This window comes from Lonchura striata, chromosome 18, assembly GCF_046129695.1.
Source record: "Lonchura striata isolate bLonStr1 chromosome 18, bLonStr1.mat, whole genome shotgun sequence".
NCBI lineage: Eukaryota > Metazoa > Chordata > Aves > Passeriformes > Estrildidae > Lonchura > Lonchura striata.
The window spans coordinates 3,663,730-3,679,328 of NC_134620.1; the positions used below are offsets into that span (position 1 = coordinate 3,663,730).

Consider the following 15,599-nt stretch of genomic DNA (forward strand, 5'->3'; position numbering starts at 1 on the left):
ATGAGATAATGCTGAAAAAGACCAGGAACCTACCTACACATTGGCAGTGTTCCACTCCTACAGTGTGCTGTAGTTGACCATAAATTGTTTTGTGTAGTTAAATTGGCTAAGTAGGTTGTTGCAATGTGGTGCCATTATGAGGCATTCACTTGTTTTGGGATTTGGCAGGAACCCAGTTTACATACGTGCAGAGAAGCAAAAAATAGCAGCTCCAGAATGTGTTTCATCTGTAGGCTGAAAGGGGAGCCATTGTATGGTTTGGGGGAAGAAAAAGCATCTCTGTTTAAATAGAAGTGTGTGCTGGTTTACAGAACTGTCACCTGCAGGATCTGGATGTGCTTGTGAGCTGCTGAGCTCCCTGAGCAGGTGAGCTCTTGGCCACCAGGCCATGGGAGGTGTTTGTGGACATTGTTGGGAACGGGAGGAGGCAATGGCTCTGCCTGGGGCTTGGCCATGGTGCTGATTTTGGTACATTCTGGAAAAGGGAAGCTACAAAAAAGGCTTTGAAAGAAAGGGAGCAAAGAGGAAGAACAGCTTTATTGTGATCACTAGGGAGTAAGAATAGAGAGAATGAGGAAAAGCAAGAGCAAGAAAAATTTGGCAGATCAGTCTGTGCATTATATCCAGTTGAAGTCACTGTTTTCCATGTAAAAACACTGATACTAAACCACTGATATTTCTGTGCTGTTTTTTCCTGAATTCCTATACATCTTATGGAGTGGAACTAGAGATTTTCTGCAGACATGCAAAGGAAAGATCCATTTTACACAGGGGGTTATGGATCTGCTTTTCTGGTCAAATGTTGTTTATGATTACAGGTACTTCTATCAATGAGACTATTCTTTCCTGCCTTGTCACAAAATTGTTTACATGATCAGAGTATTTTCATCTTAGAAAACTACTATAGGAAAAGCTTCAGAACCAAATAAAGCACGAGGGAAGGGTTTGCAGTGATGCAGCAGCAGTTTTGTGAAAGATCATAATTTTAAGTCCTGTCCTAACATGCAAGCATGGTGGCATGTGCAGTTCATTTTTTCAGGTGTGGTTGAGTAGGGTGCTGACAGCATCCACAACAAACACCTGAAAACAATCTCATTAGATGTATTAGACTTGGCAAAATCTGAGCTAACTAACCCAAATTAAATTATATTTGCTATCAGCCTCCAGCCTTGCTCCCCAAAGATTCCCTTGTCCCAGAAATTTAATTAGAAGGATCAGGATGTATGGCCAAGTATTTGAATCTGACACTAGAAAATGGATTCTGCTGAAGAATCAAATTCTTCTATTGGACTGGTTAGTCCACAGTGAACACTGATGATGTCAAGGTTCCAACCAAGTTCCTAAGATGTTTAATAACAGATTATTTGAAGATAGAAACTTGCTCTGACTGCATATTAACAGCTTTCAGGCCAGGAAAACTTAGTACAAGTTACTCCTTATTTTTTGTGGTTAGTTGAGCTTTGACTTAGTAAGGTGCATTCATTGACATTGGAGAAAAATGCATAGTATAATTTGGGCTTTGCTTGCTGTTTCTTGGAACAGTTCAGAAGCGTATTTAGGAGGTGTGCTGTGGCTTCTGTGAGCCTTCCTCTTTTGCTACTGGCAGGAATCAGTTGACTTCAAATCCATATCTCACTGCCTGGGGGAGCTCAGCTTTTCTCTGACCACGCTTCCCTCTTTTCTCTGTCCACGCTTCCCCTGTCCCTCTGTGAAATTCAACACGCTGCAGAATCTGCTCCTCATTTTCCCAGTTGTGTCCTTTCCAGCTGGATCCGTGTCTGAAGGTTCCCCTTTGCCTCCCCGCAGGGAATCTGGCGCATCCCCGTGGATGAGATCGACCGGCCGGGCAGCTTCGCGTCTCATATGAACCGCTCCATCGTGCTGCTGCTGGACGTGCTCGCGCAGCTCAAGGACTCCAGCACCCTGCTCAAAGTCTCCTCCATGCTGCAGAGGACCCCTGATCAGGGAAAGTACGGGAGATTGATTTTAAAGCCCTTATTTTGTAAAGCTTTCAGTGTGTTTTGTTGGCTGCGTGACCGTTTTATTTAAAGCTGTTCTTTGTTTAGGAAAAGAAGTCTTTAGACAGATTCCCTTGGGAATGTAGTGGAATTGTTGGTTTTCTTGGTTTTTACAGAGACGGGGTAACTGAGAGGCATTTTAAAAGGTTTTATTTTATTATCAGTCTCAATGAATAGTGAGGCACAAAAGATATACATCTCAACTCTAGTTTATCAAAAACTAACTTATTTCTTAGTTATAATACCTTATGTTTTTCAGCTTATTAACTTTTGCTACACAACACTACTACTACTACTTCTAATACTAATTACCTATATTTTTTCCCATAGGTAGTTCTACTACAATATATATTTTACAATCCTAATTCTGTAAGATATCTAGTCTTTTTACAAAACCATATTTTAAAACTTATTAAAACTTTTTTTTAGTTCAATATCTCTATTCCATAATAAGTCATCATCTCTATTCGATAACAAGTCAACACACTTTATCTTAGTATTTACATACAGATGTGTAATACTATGTGAGCTTTCTATCAGCAAATCCGTTTCCCACCTGGAACGATGGCTAATTTTTCTCTATAACATAGCCTGGAGTTTCTCAGCATTTCTGCTGAGACTCAGAGCAGCCAGGGAGGTGCCTCAGCAGGCTTGCAGAGGTGGTGTGTCACATGGAGGGATTCTCTGGAGGGGCAGAGCGTGACTTGGGCACCCTGTGCTGGCTCTTGCGTAAGAGCCGAGCGCAGCGCGGGAGGTCACGGCCCAGCATCCTGCCTTCCTGTAATCCTTGATGGCCTGAACAATGGTTATGTGCCTCTTGGCAGCTGATGCTATTTAAAAAGCTTATCCTGTTCAGGGGTGATCTAATTTTAATTGCATTAACCTTATTTAAGAAAAAAGAAGCTATTAGTGCGAGCTATATATGGACTCGTATCAATGGGAAGACCAAAATAAACATCCAAGGAAAACATTGAAGCAACTGAGGTAAAATTCTAGTAGGTTGTCCTGTGGGAAATGTTGAAGTTGCTCTCTGGCAAACGCTTAAGAAATGAAACTTGAATGATTGATGGCAATAAGTTGGAGGCATTGAAGGTTTCTTGGTGTGTTTTTGAGTGTGAGTGCATGTGAATTTGCATGGATTGTAGTGTGTGTGGGAATATGTCCCCACTTGTTCAGCAAACTTGAAGCCAAAAATACTTTGACTTTTAACATATCAGAAGAACTGGACCATAGAAGGTTTCAATTTCTGTCCTAAGCAAACCCATAGCTGTACTAAAAATATTATGTTATTTGTAAGTCTAGACTGAATTAAAAAAACAAGTAATTTGACATGTTAGATCAGCCAGTGCCAGCCATGGTGAGGTGCAGTTGTTAGAGGAACTTAGAAATACAGATAATTCTGGGTGTGTCTACTATATGCCTGGAACAATCCTATTTTTAAAAATAGGGTGGTTTTAGTTACTACTGAACTAATGAGGAGTCAGATGTTTATGGTCTGCTTTTCAGAGAAAAGATAGCAAAATCACCAATTTAACCTAAAATCATAGAGTGGAAATATGTGTATTTAAAATGTTGGCCTTTTGACTGAAATAGTACCCTTCAGAGGTATTGACTTGATTTCTAGGCCTCTCATTCAAACCAGCTAATTCTGAAATAGAAATTAAGTTTTCCATTAAATGTGATTAGGTGGGATTGACAGCTGGAAGTGTTTTGCTTGAAAGCAGACTAAAGCATTGTGTCCAAATACACTGAAATTACAGTGTTCTAGTAAATTAAATGAAGCTATAGAGTGAATGTTTTACACATACAATGTTATTTTTTTGTAATACTAACTGGGAAAAAAGGTACTAGCACACCCATGAACCCAGGATTTTTAGAGCTAAAAAGGCAGTTGGTATGATCAAAGAGAGAGGATTTGCTGATGTCCTTAATCTCACATGCATGCTTTATCCAGAACATGAAAATCACCTGAGAGTTCAGCATAGTTTTGTGTAACTATAAGACTCATTTAAAAAAAAAAAGATTGAATAAAAACCTGGTATTTGAGGGGCACAGAAGGCTTGATACAAGAAAACTGTAAATCTGGTTGCTTGGTTTGCTCTGAGTTCGGTTGCTTGGTGTTTTCCCATTTCTCCCTTCCCTGTGTTTGTATGCAGAGCTGTCTCCTTCATTTGTGTCATCTCCAATGCTTGTGGTGAAGGGTGAGGTGGAGGGAAACAAAGCTAAAGTGTTAAATCCCAATAATGTTTTATTTCAGTATGCATCTATAGATTTTTGTTTGTTTCTTGTGTTTTAAAGTTGTGTTGGTTTTTTCTTGTTTTTCTTTCAATGTCCTGTGTCTTGGTTTAAAAGACAGGTGTCTGCTGAGGAAGGCAGGAGCCTTCCCTGAAATGGAAAATGCAAACCCTGTCCTCTCCAAATTATTATAATTTTGAAATTAAGGGGCTCTCAGGCAAAGATATGGGAATAGGAATAACAGTTCTTTATTAGGAAAAGTAAAAATACAAATGCAATAGTACAAACAAAAAACAAACCAGAGTCAGACAGGCCCTGTCCCCTGTGGGTCAGGGAGGTGGCTCAGCCCCATCCCAGGGGGGCTCAGCCCTCCTGCAGTGCCAGCTGTGCTTCTGCTGGAGCAGGATCCTGCACAAGGGGGGAGTTTTCCTCTGGAGCTCCAGGGCTGGGGGAGATGGGCCTGGGCTCCTCTGGGAATGCAGGGGGAAGGAAGCTGCTCCTCTGGGAATGCAGGGGGAAGGAAGCTGCTCCTCTGGGAATGCAGGGGGAAGGAAGCTGCTCCTCTGGGAATGCAGGGGGAAGAAAGCTGCTCCTCTGGGAATGCAGGGGGAAGGAAGCTGCTCCTCTGGGAATGCAGGGGGGAGAAAGCTGCTCCTCTGGGAATGCAGGGGGAAGAAAGCTGCTCCCCTGGGAATGCAGGGGGAAGAAAGCTGCTCCTCTGGGAATGCAGGGGGAAGGAAGCTGCTCCTCTGGGAATGCAGGGGGAAGGAAGCTGCTCCTCTGGGAATGCAGGGGGAAGAAAGCTGCTCCTCTGGGAATGCAGGGGGAAGGAAGCTGCTCCTCTGGGAATGCAGGGGGCAGAGGCTGCTGTGCTGTTCCCAGGTCAGATTGGATCCAGGTAGGAATGCTTGGCTCCTCCCCTGGGCACAGCATTTCCCATGGATGATGGAATTTTCTCAGCCATGCAGGGACACTCAGTGGCCATGGACAGCAGAGATCTCCTGGAGGGAGGATTAGCTGTGGGAGAGATAAAGAAAAAACTGCCCAAAAAAGCAGAGAACTGCCCCAGCTCTGACAGATGGGGATAGAACACACACCCCCAGCTAAACTTTCAACCTAAGACAGTTCTGGCTCTTGTTTTTAGAGTGCTGTGAGCTTTTGGCAGCCAACTTCATTTCTGCTCTCTTGCTGTACAGGAAGTACTTGCGTGATGCAGATCGCCAGGTTCTGGCCCAGCAAGCCTTTGTGCTCACAGTGAAGGTGCTGGAGGACACTCTCAACGATCTCACACAGGTGAGGCAGCAGTGCACTTCATGGCTGAAATTTAATAATTAGCTTTTGCAGTGTTCACTCATTCCTTAGATCTCCTGAGATTGAGGGGCTGCATTTCTAAGCATTTACTTCTCATACCTTTTGTTTATATGCCACTACACAGAAAATTTTCTTCCAGCATTGTTGATTTTTTGCTCTTGAATTTCAGTAACAAATACAGTTTGCTGTAAGGATTGCAAGATTGCAGTAATTTGGTCTCACTGTCCCATAAACTTCAAATAATGGTAGATACATGTAGTGTTCAACTTCTCCATTTTCACGTGGGGTCTCTAGGAAATTTCCTTCTAAATGAACTAAAATTCCTCTGCCAAAACAAGCCCAAATAGCTTGGTGTTACATGCCTAGACACTTTCCACTGCTAGTCCTTGACATCACCACACTCATTATTACATATAATTGTAATCTAGGTTTAGTTTTTAAAAGTCATACAGAAGCTAATCAGTTCCCAGGTTAAGGGATCTGGATATTGGAACTTTACTTGGTAAATACATTAAAGGAAGGACTTGTTCCTAAGGGTTTTCTAAGTTAGCAGACTGTAGATGTAACAAATTAAATTAAAACATTGTCAAGATCACTGGAACTCTGTATATTCAATGGTTTGTTCATAAATCCGGATTTAAGAGTTATATCATTATAAGTTTTTGAAATAAAAGATGATGTACTGAGTTTTTCTACCTTTCAAACATCACCAAAGTAAAGGTACAAAAAGTAAAATACTATAGCAGGGTTTTGCCTACTTCTTGATTTATTAACAAGAAGGTTATGTAAGAACAACAAAAGGAAAGGTTCTTAAACTTGAGCTTGATCTGCAGCTGCCAAAAGAAACAGGTTTGGTTTTGATTTCAATATGTTAGAAGTAAAATTTGTGCAGTTAAAACCTTGGATTTCATTTAGTTGGATCCCTTAGCATGGATTGAAGTAGTGAGAGAAAATAAACATTGTGGCTTCAGTTCAGCCTGAGCTGTTGACACTTCTCTGTGGTGTTTTCACTTATTAAAATGCTTCTAATTGTAAGATTTGTGGCCTGGATTAATTAATATCGAGGAACAGAAAAGAATGAACACAGAATAAATGCATTTTTTTCAGCAGAAGCAGTAATGAAAGGTACTGGTCAATATTCATAATAGACACAGCTGTGCTCAAATGCTTTCTGATTTCTATGATAACTGAGAAGAATGATTTCTTTTTTTAAGGTTTCAGAAGATCAGGGTTCCAAGTCTTCTAGCCTTGCTTCAGGAAGGATGACAACAGACGTGTCCAATAAAACGAGTGCTGAAGAGGGGAAAGATGTCCTTCCCAAAAAGGCAGTTTTATCCGATGGAGCAGTACACAGCACTGAGAATGGAGTGAAGGAAGTGACCCAGGGACAAATCCCCAATCCTATGGACATATTGGAACAAGAGGACAGGAGTGACAAGGAGATTAAAGAGCTCCCTGGCCCTGGTTCAACTGAGCCTATGGATCTTGATGGCTATTCCAATGACCCTGAAAAAATTGATTCTTCGTGCAGGCGCAGCGAGCCGGAGCGGCTGCAGCCCGGCAGGAGCTCCAAGGACAGGGCTCCCGAGAGCAGGACTCCAGAACTTTCCTTGGAGGAGCTCAGTATCAGCTCCAAACACCAGCAGCAGGCAGCTAAAGCAGTACCTACAGAAGAACCTGTCCAGAGGTCAAGCAGGAAGAGGAAATTACTGGAGGATGTGGAGTCTGGAAAAACACTTCTGCTCGATGCTTATCGAGTCTGGCAGCAAGGCCAGAAAGTTATGGCCTATGACCTGGGCAAAATTGAGAAGATCATGTCTGAAACATACATGCTGATTAAACAGGTATTGTATGATTAATTGTCATTTCTCTATGTGGCCTCAGACATGGTTTTAGGATCTAATAGGGATTGCTAAACCAAGTCCTATATCTGTTTAAAACCTGGGGAGATAAACACCTCCCAAAGAGCCATTCTCTTGACAAGACCATTGCTGGGGATAGGGAGTAGGACTCTCCATGTTTTGAAGCTAAATTTCTGAAATTAGTTAAGAGCTGTAGTACCACTTACATGGTGTTTGCTCAGCTAAATGTTCATTTGAATTGAGAGAGCTGAGTATTTATCTTTGGGTATGTGCTCCTGAATAACAGCATTTTGCTGTAGAACTGCTGCTTCCATGCTCTACATCCCCATTTCATCTCAATTTAATTGGATTTATAGATAAGCTAAGTGATTATGACTTCATTAGTTGTGGTTCTGTGTTCAGGTGGATGAAGAAGCAGCACTTGAACAGGCAGTCAAGTTTTGCCAGGTGCATATGGGAGCATCAGCACAGAAACAGGTAAGCTCTGAAGCCTTTGAGTGCTGCTGACAAGCTTTTGTGAGTCTGTACAAGCAAATCTGTTGCTGAGTGTCTGCAGCTCCTAGAAATGCATACCTTCCTTGTATTTGTGTCATCTGAGATAAGTTGAGCTACATTAGTAGGAAGATCACCCCTTCATTAGTGTCAGTGCTACTGCTTATGAGAGGCTTACAGGATAGTTTTCATGCCCAAAAGCTTTTAGGGAAACCCCAAACAATCTTCAAATTGAAATATTTATAGCATACTACAATCTCCCTAATGTCCACATTGTAGCCCAGCATTTCATGGATGGTAATTACTTTTCTCTGCTCCCTAAGGGCTCCAAACTCATCAGCTCTTGTCTTGCTGGCATTGCACTCTGCTCCAGAGATACCAGATAGATTTTCTTCACTCTGTTAAAAACAAACAGTTACTCAGTTTCGTTTTAGCTTGTAGTTTACCCACCAAACAATTATAAGAGCTTTAAAGGGATCATTATTAGTCCTTGTGTGATATCAAAGCCAAGAAGAAAACTGCATGAATGGGGTATTTATCTGTGTTCATTTTGCAGCCCCAAAGTATTTACTAGATTTGTATTTTCAATAATTTCTGTTCAGTGAAAATGTGCTTTTGTATAGTGCATCTCTTAGCAGAGTAATAGGAGAGGATGTGAGAGGAAAGGTAGGGTTTTTTTGTTATTAGGTTTTCATGGAAGTAACTTTCTCCAATTTGTGCCCCTCAGGAAGTCAGTAACATTGTTCCATTGAACTATAGAAATGAGCAGAAATGTCAAGAGGTATTTAGTAGCAGTGTTGGCTTGCTTGTAGTCTGGTATTTCAGGTTTTAAAGTTTTTAATAAATAAATGTTAGCTCAGCATGGTAAGCCTTTTTCAGTTTATTTTGGGGAAAAAATAGACATCATCACACTGTGATTTATGACTTTAAAAGAAAAAGAATTTGCTAGAAAGCTTCTTTGAAAAGTAATGTTACTGTTGCTTTTTTGGATGTGTTCACCTTTTTACAAAACACTCACCAAATTCTCCTTTATCAACCCAATTCCTTGCTGGGCTTTCTTGAAGGTTTTGGGAATGTCACTGCTATTCCACTTCTTGCAGCAGAGTCACTGAGTACTCAGGCATGTGGCAAAACATGAGAATGGTGAAAAACCTGCATGCAAACTAATCTTGAGAGTAGACACAATAGGTGAGCTAGTATTTAACAGCACTGGAAGCAATAAGATTTCCTGTTAAATCACTTGAAATAAAACATGCCCCTTCACATGCTGCACTTGGAAGCTTTCCCTTTTAGGAAGCAGTCCCAGCTAACGAGGTTATTACATCCTGCAGTCTCATTTTGGTCTGCCTCTAGCAGGATCTTGCAAGCTGTGTGAAGCTGCTCCTACAGCACTGTGAATTAGTGTGGAGACACAGGAATAGCCACTCTTGTAGACATCTGTCTGTTTTCAGCAGACTGAATCCTGTTTTATTTAAAATTGGCAAGTATTTGCCTTCTGTAAGCAAATGATGTCATGTACAGAGCTGCTGCAGCCGGGGGAAATGCTTTGTTCCTGGATGGTTTGAGTGGGTTTGCAGGGCCTGTGGTTCTTCAGTCGCTTAGCCCAAGAAACTGACAGTAAGAAAAAAAAAAAAGGTACAAAATCCACCTTGATATATGTCTTTCTCAGCTGGCTGTTGTATTTAAAGTTGCAGGCATTATATGGTTTCTTTATGAAAGTTTTCACTTGCTACTAAAATTAGGCATTACTTAAATTCTGTCTTTTTAACTTTCTTCCAGACCAGTCAGAGTTCCTAACCTAAATATTTAACAACAATGTTAAAACCTCCTTCTCTGCCTCCAGGCACAAGCAGGAAACAACAGAGCAATCAGTGAGAGGAACTGGACCAAGTGGGTCCTTACACTTCCATGAGCAGATCTCATCTTTTTAATGGCTTGGCAATGCTGTGACCCTTTGACTTGGTTTCAGAAATCCTCTCTAGTTCTTATGAGTGATGCACTGCTAACATGTTTCCAGCCAAGGAGAGGCACATCACCTACAAAGTCAGCTAAAAACATGGCAAGTGGCTGAGAAAAGTTGGCTTCCAGCTTTGAAGAAGGCAGAAAAAGTCAGTGGTACAAAACCTTTCCCTGATAAGTTCCAGTGCTCCTGGAGGACTGGAGAAATTGGAGTGTTTTCCATTGGGAGATTCCAGTAATTGATATAAAATTGTGTCCTATGTAAGTTGCTGGGACATTTCTTTCACTAATCAATATTAAAATTTTTTTAGTGATATATTAATCAACTTCAGCACATTTTGCATCACAATTACAGAATTGGTAGTGCAAAATTTTTAAGTGCTGATATTAATGCTGTTGTGGAGAAAGGTGTGGCCAAAAGTAATTCCTCCAGTTTTTGTCCATTTCCTTTTAATTTCCTAAGTGTGAATACACCTATCAAATGGCTGAAAACCAGTGGTGGTCACTGGATCTTTAGCAGTCAAGTAACTAAAGGTACACTGGAGATTAATTGACTTTCTGAGCAAGCAGCATTTTGAAGGTTTCTTGTACTTTTCTTTGATTTTTATGTCTGAGAATGTTATCTAAAAGATTTGCAGACATCCTGAAAGCAGTCATCTCAGTTGCTCTGAGTTATATTTTTAGTCTTGCCAACTGTGATTTTCATATGAAATTAATGGTCCCTGGAAATGGAGTCCTTGTGGAGGGAGGATGAAAGATTGAGGCAGACTGGTTTGATTTTGAAGTAGCATTATACTTAAATATCTGGTCCTGAGGACCAAGGAGGGGACATGTTGGCAGAAAGCAGTGCTAAGGATTCTAGATAATTAGAGAATTCCTAATAAGCCTTTCCACTGACTGCCTAAAATTGCTCTTAGGAAATTCTTCATTTTATGCTGTTAAGGACATATTGACATGGGAAAGTTATTGAAGTACAAGCTAAGGATGAAGCTTTGTATTGCACAGAATATTCTATAAATGCATGTGGAGATAGTTTAAGAACCCATCTGTCTTCTGCTTTCCTGCAATCTGAAAAGGTATTTTTATTACTGGGGACTTAATATTGAGTTCCTTAATACTAAAAGTACACCTTTCACCAGTGTTAAAAGTCAAGGCAGTTAAAACTCAGTGTTGTGTTTTGGGATCTAATGTATCACTAATCCTGAGAACTGAATTTATGTAGAACAAATACTTTAAAACATTGTAAAAATCAACATCGCCCACAGGGCTGGATTTAATATCTCTAAAAATACAAGAGTGTTCGGAGGCAAAGTTCCAAAATGCCACTGAGTCTCTGGTCCTGTGTTGTGACCCCTGAGAATTTGGGACTCTGTGTAGAAAGCCCTGGTAACGGGTAGTGTTGTAGGAGCTGAAATTTCTATTGGCTCTTCAAGGTATAGTATATCATCCAAATGTCATGAGAAGGGGCTATGCTGAGTTATTTAAGACTCACTGCTGCTTTAGCCAAAAAATCCTTGCTCTGGGACCAGCTCCATCCCTGAAGTGTCAGGGAGAGAAAGGAAATTTTCAACTGCTCTTTCCTGCTCCATCTGCCAGGCCTTGAGCTTTCCCTGCTTGGTTGTGGCTGCCCAAATCCTCCCTTTCACCCTTGCTTCACTCACTCCTCCCAGGAGCACACCCATGGCCACCTTCTTCCCCTGGCTGCTGCCAAACTCCAGGTGCTTTCCCCAGTTCCCTGTCTCAACCTACAGTCAAAACACATCAGCAGATTTCAGTGTCAGCTCCAATTAAAACTGATGCTTCATGAAGCTACCACCAGAATCAAAACAATGAATTTTATTATAAACACAATCAAGTTATGCAAATGAGCCTTTCAGGCTGCTGGCAGGCTGCCAGGGTGATCCCTGATTTTATAAACTTGTGCTGCTGTAATAGAAGAGTTGTTTTATACAAAAGTGCTGTAATAGAAAGGTGCTGGTTTAATGCTTTTCCTGCCCTTCTCTAGTTCCAGAACAGGTAACTGAGGTCTTGTTTTCTCCTTCCACCAGTGTTTGCCCCTCCCAGGGCTGGTGATCAGTAGTGATCCCACAGCCTCATACTGAAGAACTTTCTGGGGTCATTGGTGGGTTTGATCTGTGGGGGCTGTGATGAAACCACCCACGAGAAGCTCAGATGGACTCTGGAGCCTGGTCTGGTGATGGGACCTTAGAGTGAATGCGATATTTCACTTGGAACAGGAAAACATTTTCTGCTGTGAGTGAAGCTAGAGGGCACTCCCATGGATTTTTCCCCTTCTGCTGTGGAATGCAGTCAGCACTGCAGTGACATGGGCTCTCAAGCATTTTTCTTCAAGGAGAAAACTTGAGAGTGACTTGTTTGAACTGCCTTGGGTGTCTAGAGCGTTTTCTTCTCGAATTCTCACATTAAAAAAAACTCCACAAAGCAACAAACCACCAAGCTGTTCTCTTCAGGAAACAGCTAAAAGCCTTCTGTAAAGGCACATTGCTGGGAATGGGAGGAGATTAGAAGAATATTAAATAATTAGAAAATAATCATCTTCTACCTCATGTGTTTTCTCCCCCTTTTTGTTCCACCCACATGCTGCTAATTTTCATCTTTTCTTCCTGCACATCAAGACGTCAGAGACTGCTTACAGAAAAAGTTGTTTTTCCTGAGTTGTCTGTATGCTTTATTAATGCAGCAAAGATGACAAGAAAGGAGGGGGAAGGAGGAGGTGGGGATGGGGGGGACAAAAGGACGAGCTCTTTCATGGTCTCCTACCAAAGGGTGACCATTTTGTTCACTGTTGCATTTGCCAGTTGCCATGGCATCCCCCTCTCACTCTATCCTGGAGGTGTATTCTTGATATAATTAACAGCTCTCCTCCTTCTGTCTCCTGCAGAAAGCAATCATTAAGTGAACATGAAGGAAAGAAAAGACACTTTTTATCTTTTACTTTGTATATTAATGTTTTTCATCCTGCTACCTGGTCTTTCTTGGTTCAATAATGATGTTTTTGTGTATGGAAGTGTTGCTGTAATATGGGTGCCAATGTAGAGCAGGACATTGAGCCCCTGCTTGCATTTGTGTTAATGGGGGTTTTAATTAGGCTAGAGTTCAATCTTATGCATGTAAACCTTTGTTATTTTCTATATATAAAGTAATCTCGGGAAATACAAGGTTCTTCAGAATCTTGATCATAGATAATTCTGTATTTCTGATGCACCTAGAAGAAAACTTCCAGATGATATTTCTTTCAAATGGTGTTGTAGAGAGATTGAGGGGGGAAAAAAAATTAATTTAATTAAAACACAGTATTGAGCAGGAGTTGGAGTGGTAGTGCTGTGGAATGTGGCCAGCATATTGTTCAGGCAGTTTGTGTGACAGCTTCAGTTTTTGTGGGGTTGTCCTGGTGTCCTTTTAAAAAGGAGCATCTTTGTGTGAGGTGGGTTCTGACTTCAGTCCCACTAGAGTGCTCAACTCAGGCATGGGAGTAATTGAAAAAAAAAAAAGAAGAAGAAAAAAAAAAAAATCACAAGAAAATGTTATGTAACAGTTGCAGTTCCAGCATCTTTCATTAGGAAACTTTTGTTGGGAATGCTGTCACTTTCCCTTTCTGGAACATTTGGTTGTTAATTTTTCCCACAGCCACAGAGCAGTGAGCCCTCCCAAAAGCAGGAGTGGGAAGGTTGCTGGAGGATTTCTTTGTTTTTTAAAATGTGTTTTGAAAAAACAATAAGTATGGTAAAAACAGACCCTTGGTCAGGTTCTCTGGTTTATGACTTCACAGGCTACAAATTAAAACTTTTCTCATGTTTTATCTTAATGCTGGATTTCTTTTAGCTGCTGCTGAAGTGCCTCACTGGAAAACTGTAGGGAGCTATTTTTTCCAGTAACATCTGTGAAAAAATTCTCCACTTTTGCTGATAATATTATTATCAATGGAGGGCTGTCCCAGTGCTGGATTTCCAGCATTTTCCTTACTTGTTTTTACATCAACATGGGAAGGGTTTGTCCATCACCTCTGTGAAGCTGAATGAACTTTTGTGAGGAGTATGCTGAAATAGTCATGGTTCTAACAAATAAAGAGTCTGTTTTGTAACCTAAGTTAGAGACAGTCACAATTCACACAGACATCCACTCTGGTTATTAATTTACATTTCAGCTTTTTACACTGTTCAAATTAAAAACAGTTTTTGCTAAGTTTTTTTTTTAAAAATTAAGATAGTGGGGTCTTTATGGAGCCAGTAGATCATCCATGGCACCTCATTTGAATATTAATAATAAGCCTTAAATATTTCTTCTATTCACTTTGATATAGTAGTCAATTCAAAAACAGTACTACATACCCTTCAGTAGCTCATGTTTTTTTTTTTTTTAAATCTAGAAAGAAGTCCAGTCTTGAGTAGAGGAACCTGTAATTGCAATGAAAGACAGGAAGAAGTCAGATAAAAGAGTTTTTATCTCAAGTCAGTTATATTCACATGTTCTGTAAGTAACACTACATGTAAGAGAATATTCGTTTCTTCTTGGTGACTAAAGGCCCTCTGGAGTAGTGGTGGTAACAGGGGCACTGAGCATGGTGAGATGGATTAGGGAGGGGAAAAGAAGTTCTGAGTCAGAACTGAGTTTTGGCTTAGTACCACAGCAAAGCAAAAACTAAAAAATAATCTTCTGATGAGAAACCACATAAAACATTGGTGAAGGTTTGTCACTGCCTCTCCATTTCCTACTGTCTGTCTGTGGAAAACAATCTTTATTATGCCTTACTGGTGGTTTAGCAACAGAGATGGATGAACAAAAGGCTTCTGGTAAATCCAGGACTGCTGTAGTGAGTTTTTCTGGGTTTATTTCTCAGCTGGTTGTTAGGAGGTCCTGTGTTTTCCTAGAGATCTGCAGGATGATGAAATGTGGCCCCATAAGTCCTGAGCAGTGTAGTTAGTGACATTCCCTGAGCTGCCTTTAGTGAGTAGCATCACTTACTGATCAGAGGTGCTGGAATTCTTGCCCCTACACTAAACCCAAAATCTTTTAAAGAACATGTGCCTCACTGTGGTGCTCATTTTGGCTTTGTGCTTACAGCTTGTGGATGGTCTTCAGTTCCTGAGTGCAGTAAAAACACACAAAGCAGATTTAAATCCCTTTTCTTAAGGCTCTGTGAGTTGCAGAGTGCACAGTAACCAACAATGGGTTTTTTAGTGCTTGGCTCTGATTTTAAAGAGAGCTTTCACCCTTTTCTTTCACTCCCACCCCCTTGTTTGAAAAAACAGTCAGTGTAAGATTTTTTGTTTGTTTGTTTTTCCTCCCAAAGTCTTTGTTTCATTGAGTTGAAAAGAACCTGTCTGTTTATAGCAGCCTGAGACAATTCTTCACCAAGTCACATCTGGAAAAGTCCCTTTAAAGTATAAGCACAACAATCTCGGTGTGTTGCTTTCTTTTATAAGGCTCCACTTTTTGATTACACATTAAAATTTTTGGTCATGATTTTCCTGAATCAGAAACATCACATTTGTTTCAGCTTTATTATTTTTTTTGTCAATAAAATGTTTCAATTCTCTGGAAAAACAGCTGGGGTGCTTCATCCTGGTGAGGAGAAGAATAATGGAGGATAAGATTTTGTGGTCTTCAGCAGAAAGGAAGGAACCAGACTAGAGGCACCATTTAAAGCTGCAGCAAGAGAAATTTGGATGAAATGATTGGAAACAAATGTTCACTGGGAAGG

The 15,599-nt window shown here is 40.7% G+C and overlaps 1 protein-coding gene across 3 annotated transcripts in view; it reads left to right on the forward strand.

Annotated features, from left to right (window-relative positions):
* The window catches only part of CABIN1 (calcineurin binding protein 1), a 109,778-nt gene that overhangs the window by 76,702 nt on the left and 17,477 nt on the right, over positions 1-15,599 (forward strand). For all 3 annotated transcript variants that reach the window (XM_021549888.2, XM_021549890.2, XM_021549889.2), the window contains exons 31-34: positions 1,807-1,970; positions 5,450-5,546; positions 6,779-7,408; positions 7,829-7,903. In XM_021549888.2, coding sequence (XP_021405563.2) covers positions 1,807-1,970; positions 5,450-5,546; positions 6,779-7,408; positions 7,829-7,903 — 966 coding nt within the window. The remainder of the gene's footprint in view (positions 1-1,806; positions 1,971-5,449; positions 5,547-6,778; positions 7,409-7,828; positions 7,904-15,599) is intronic.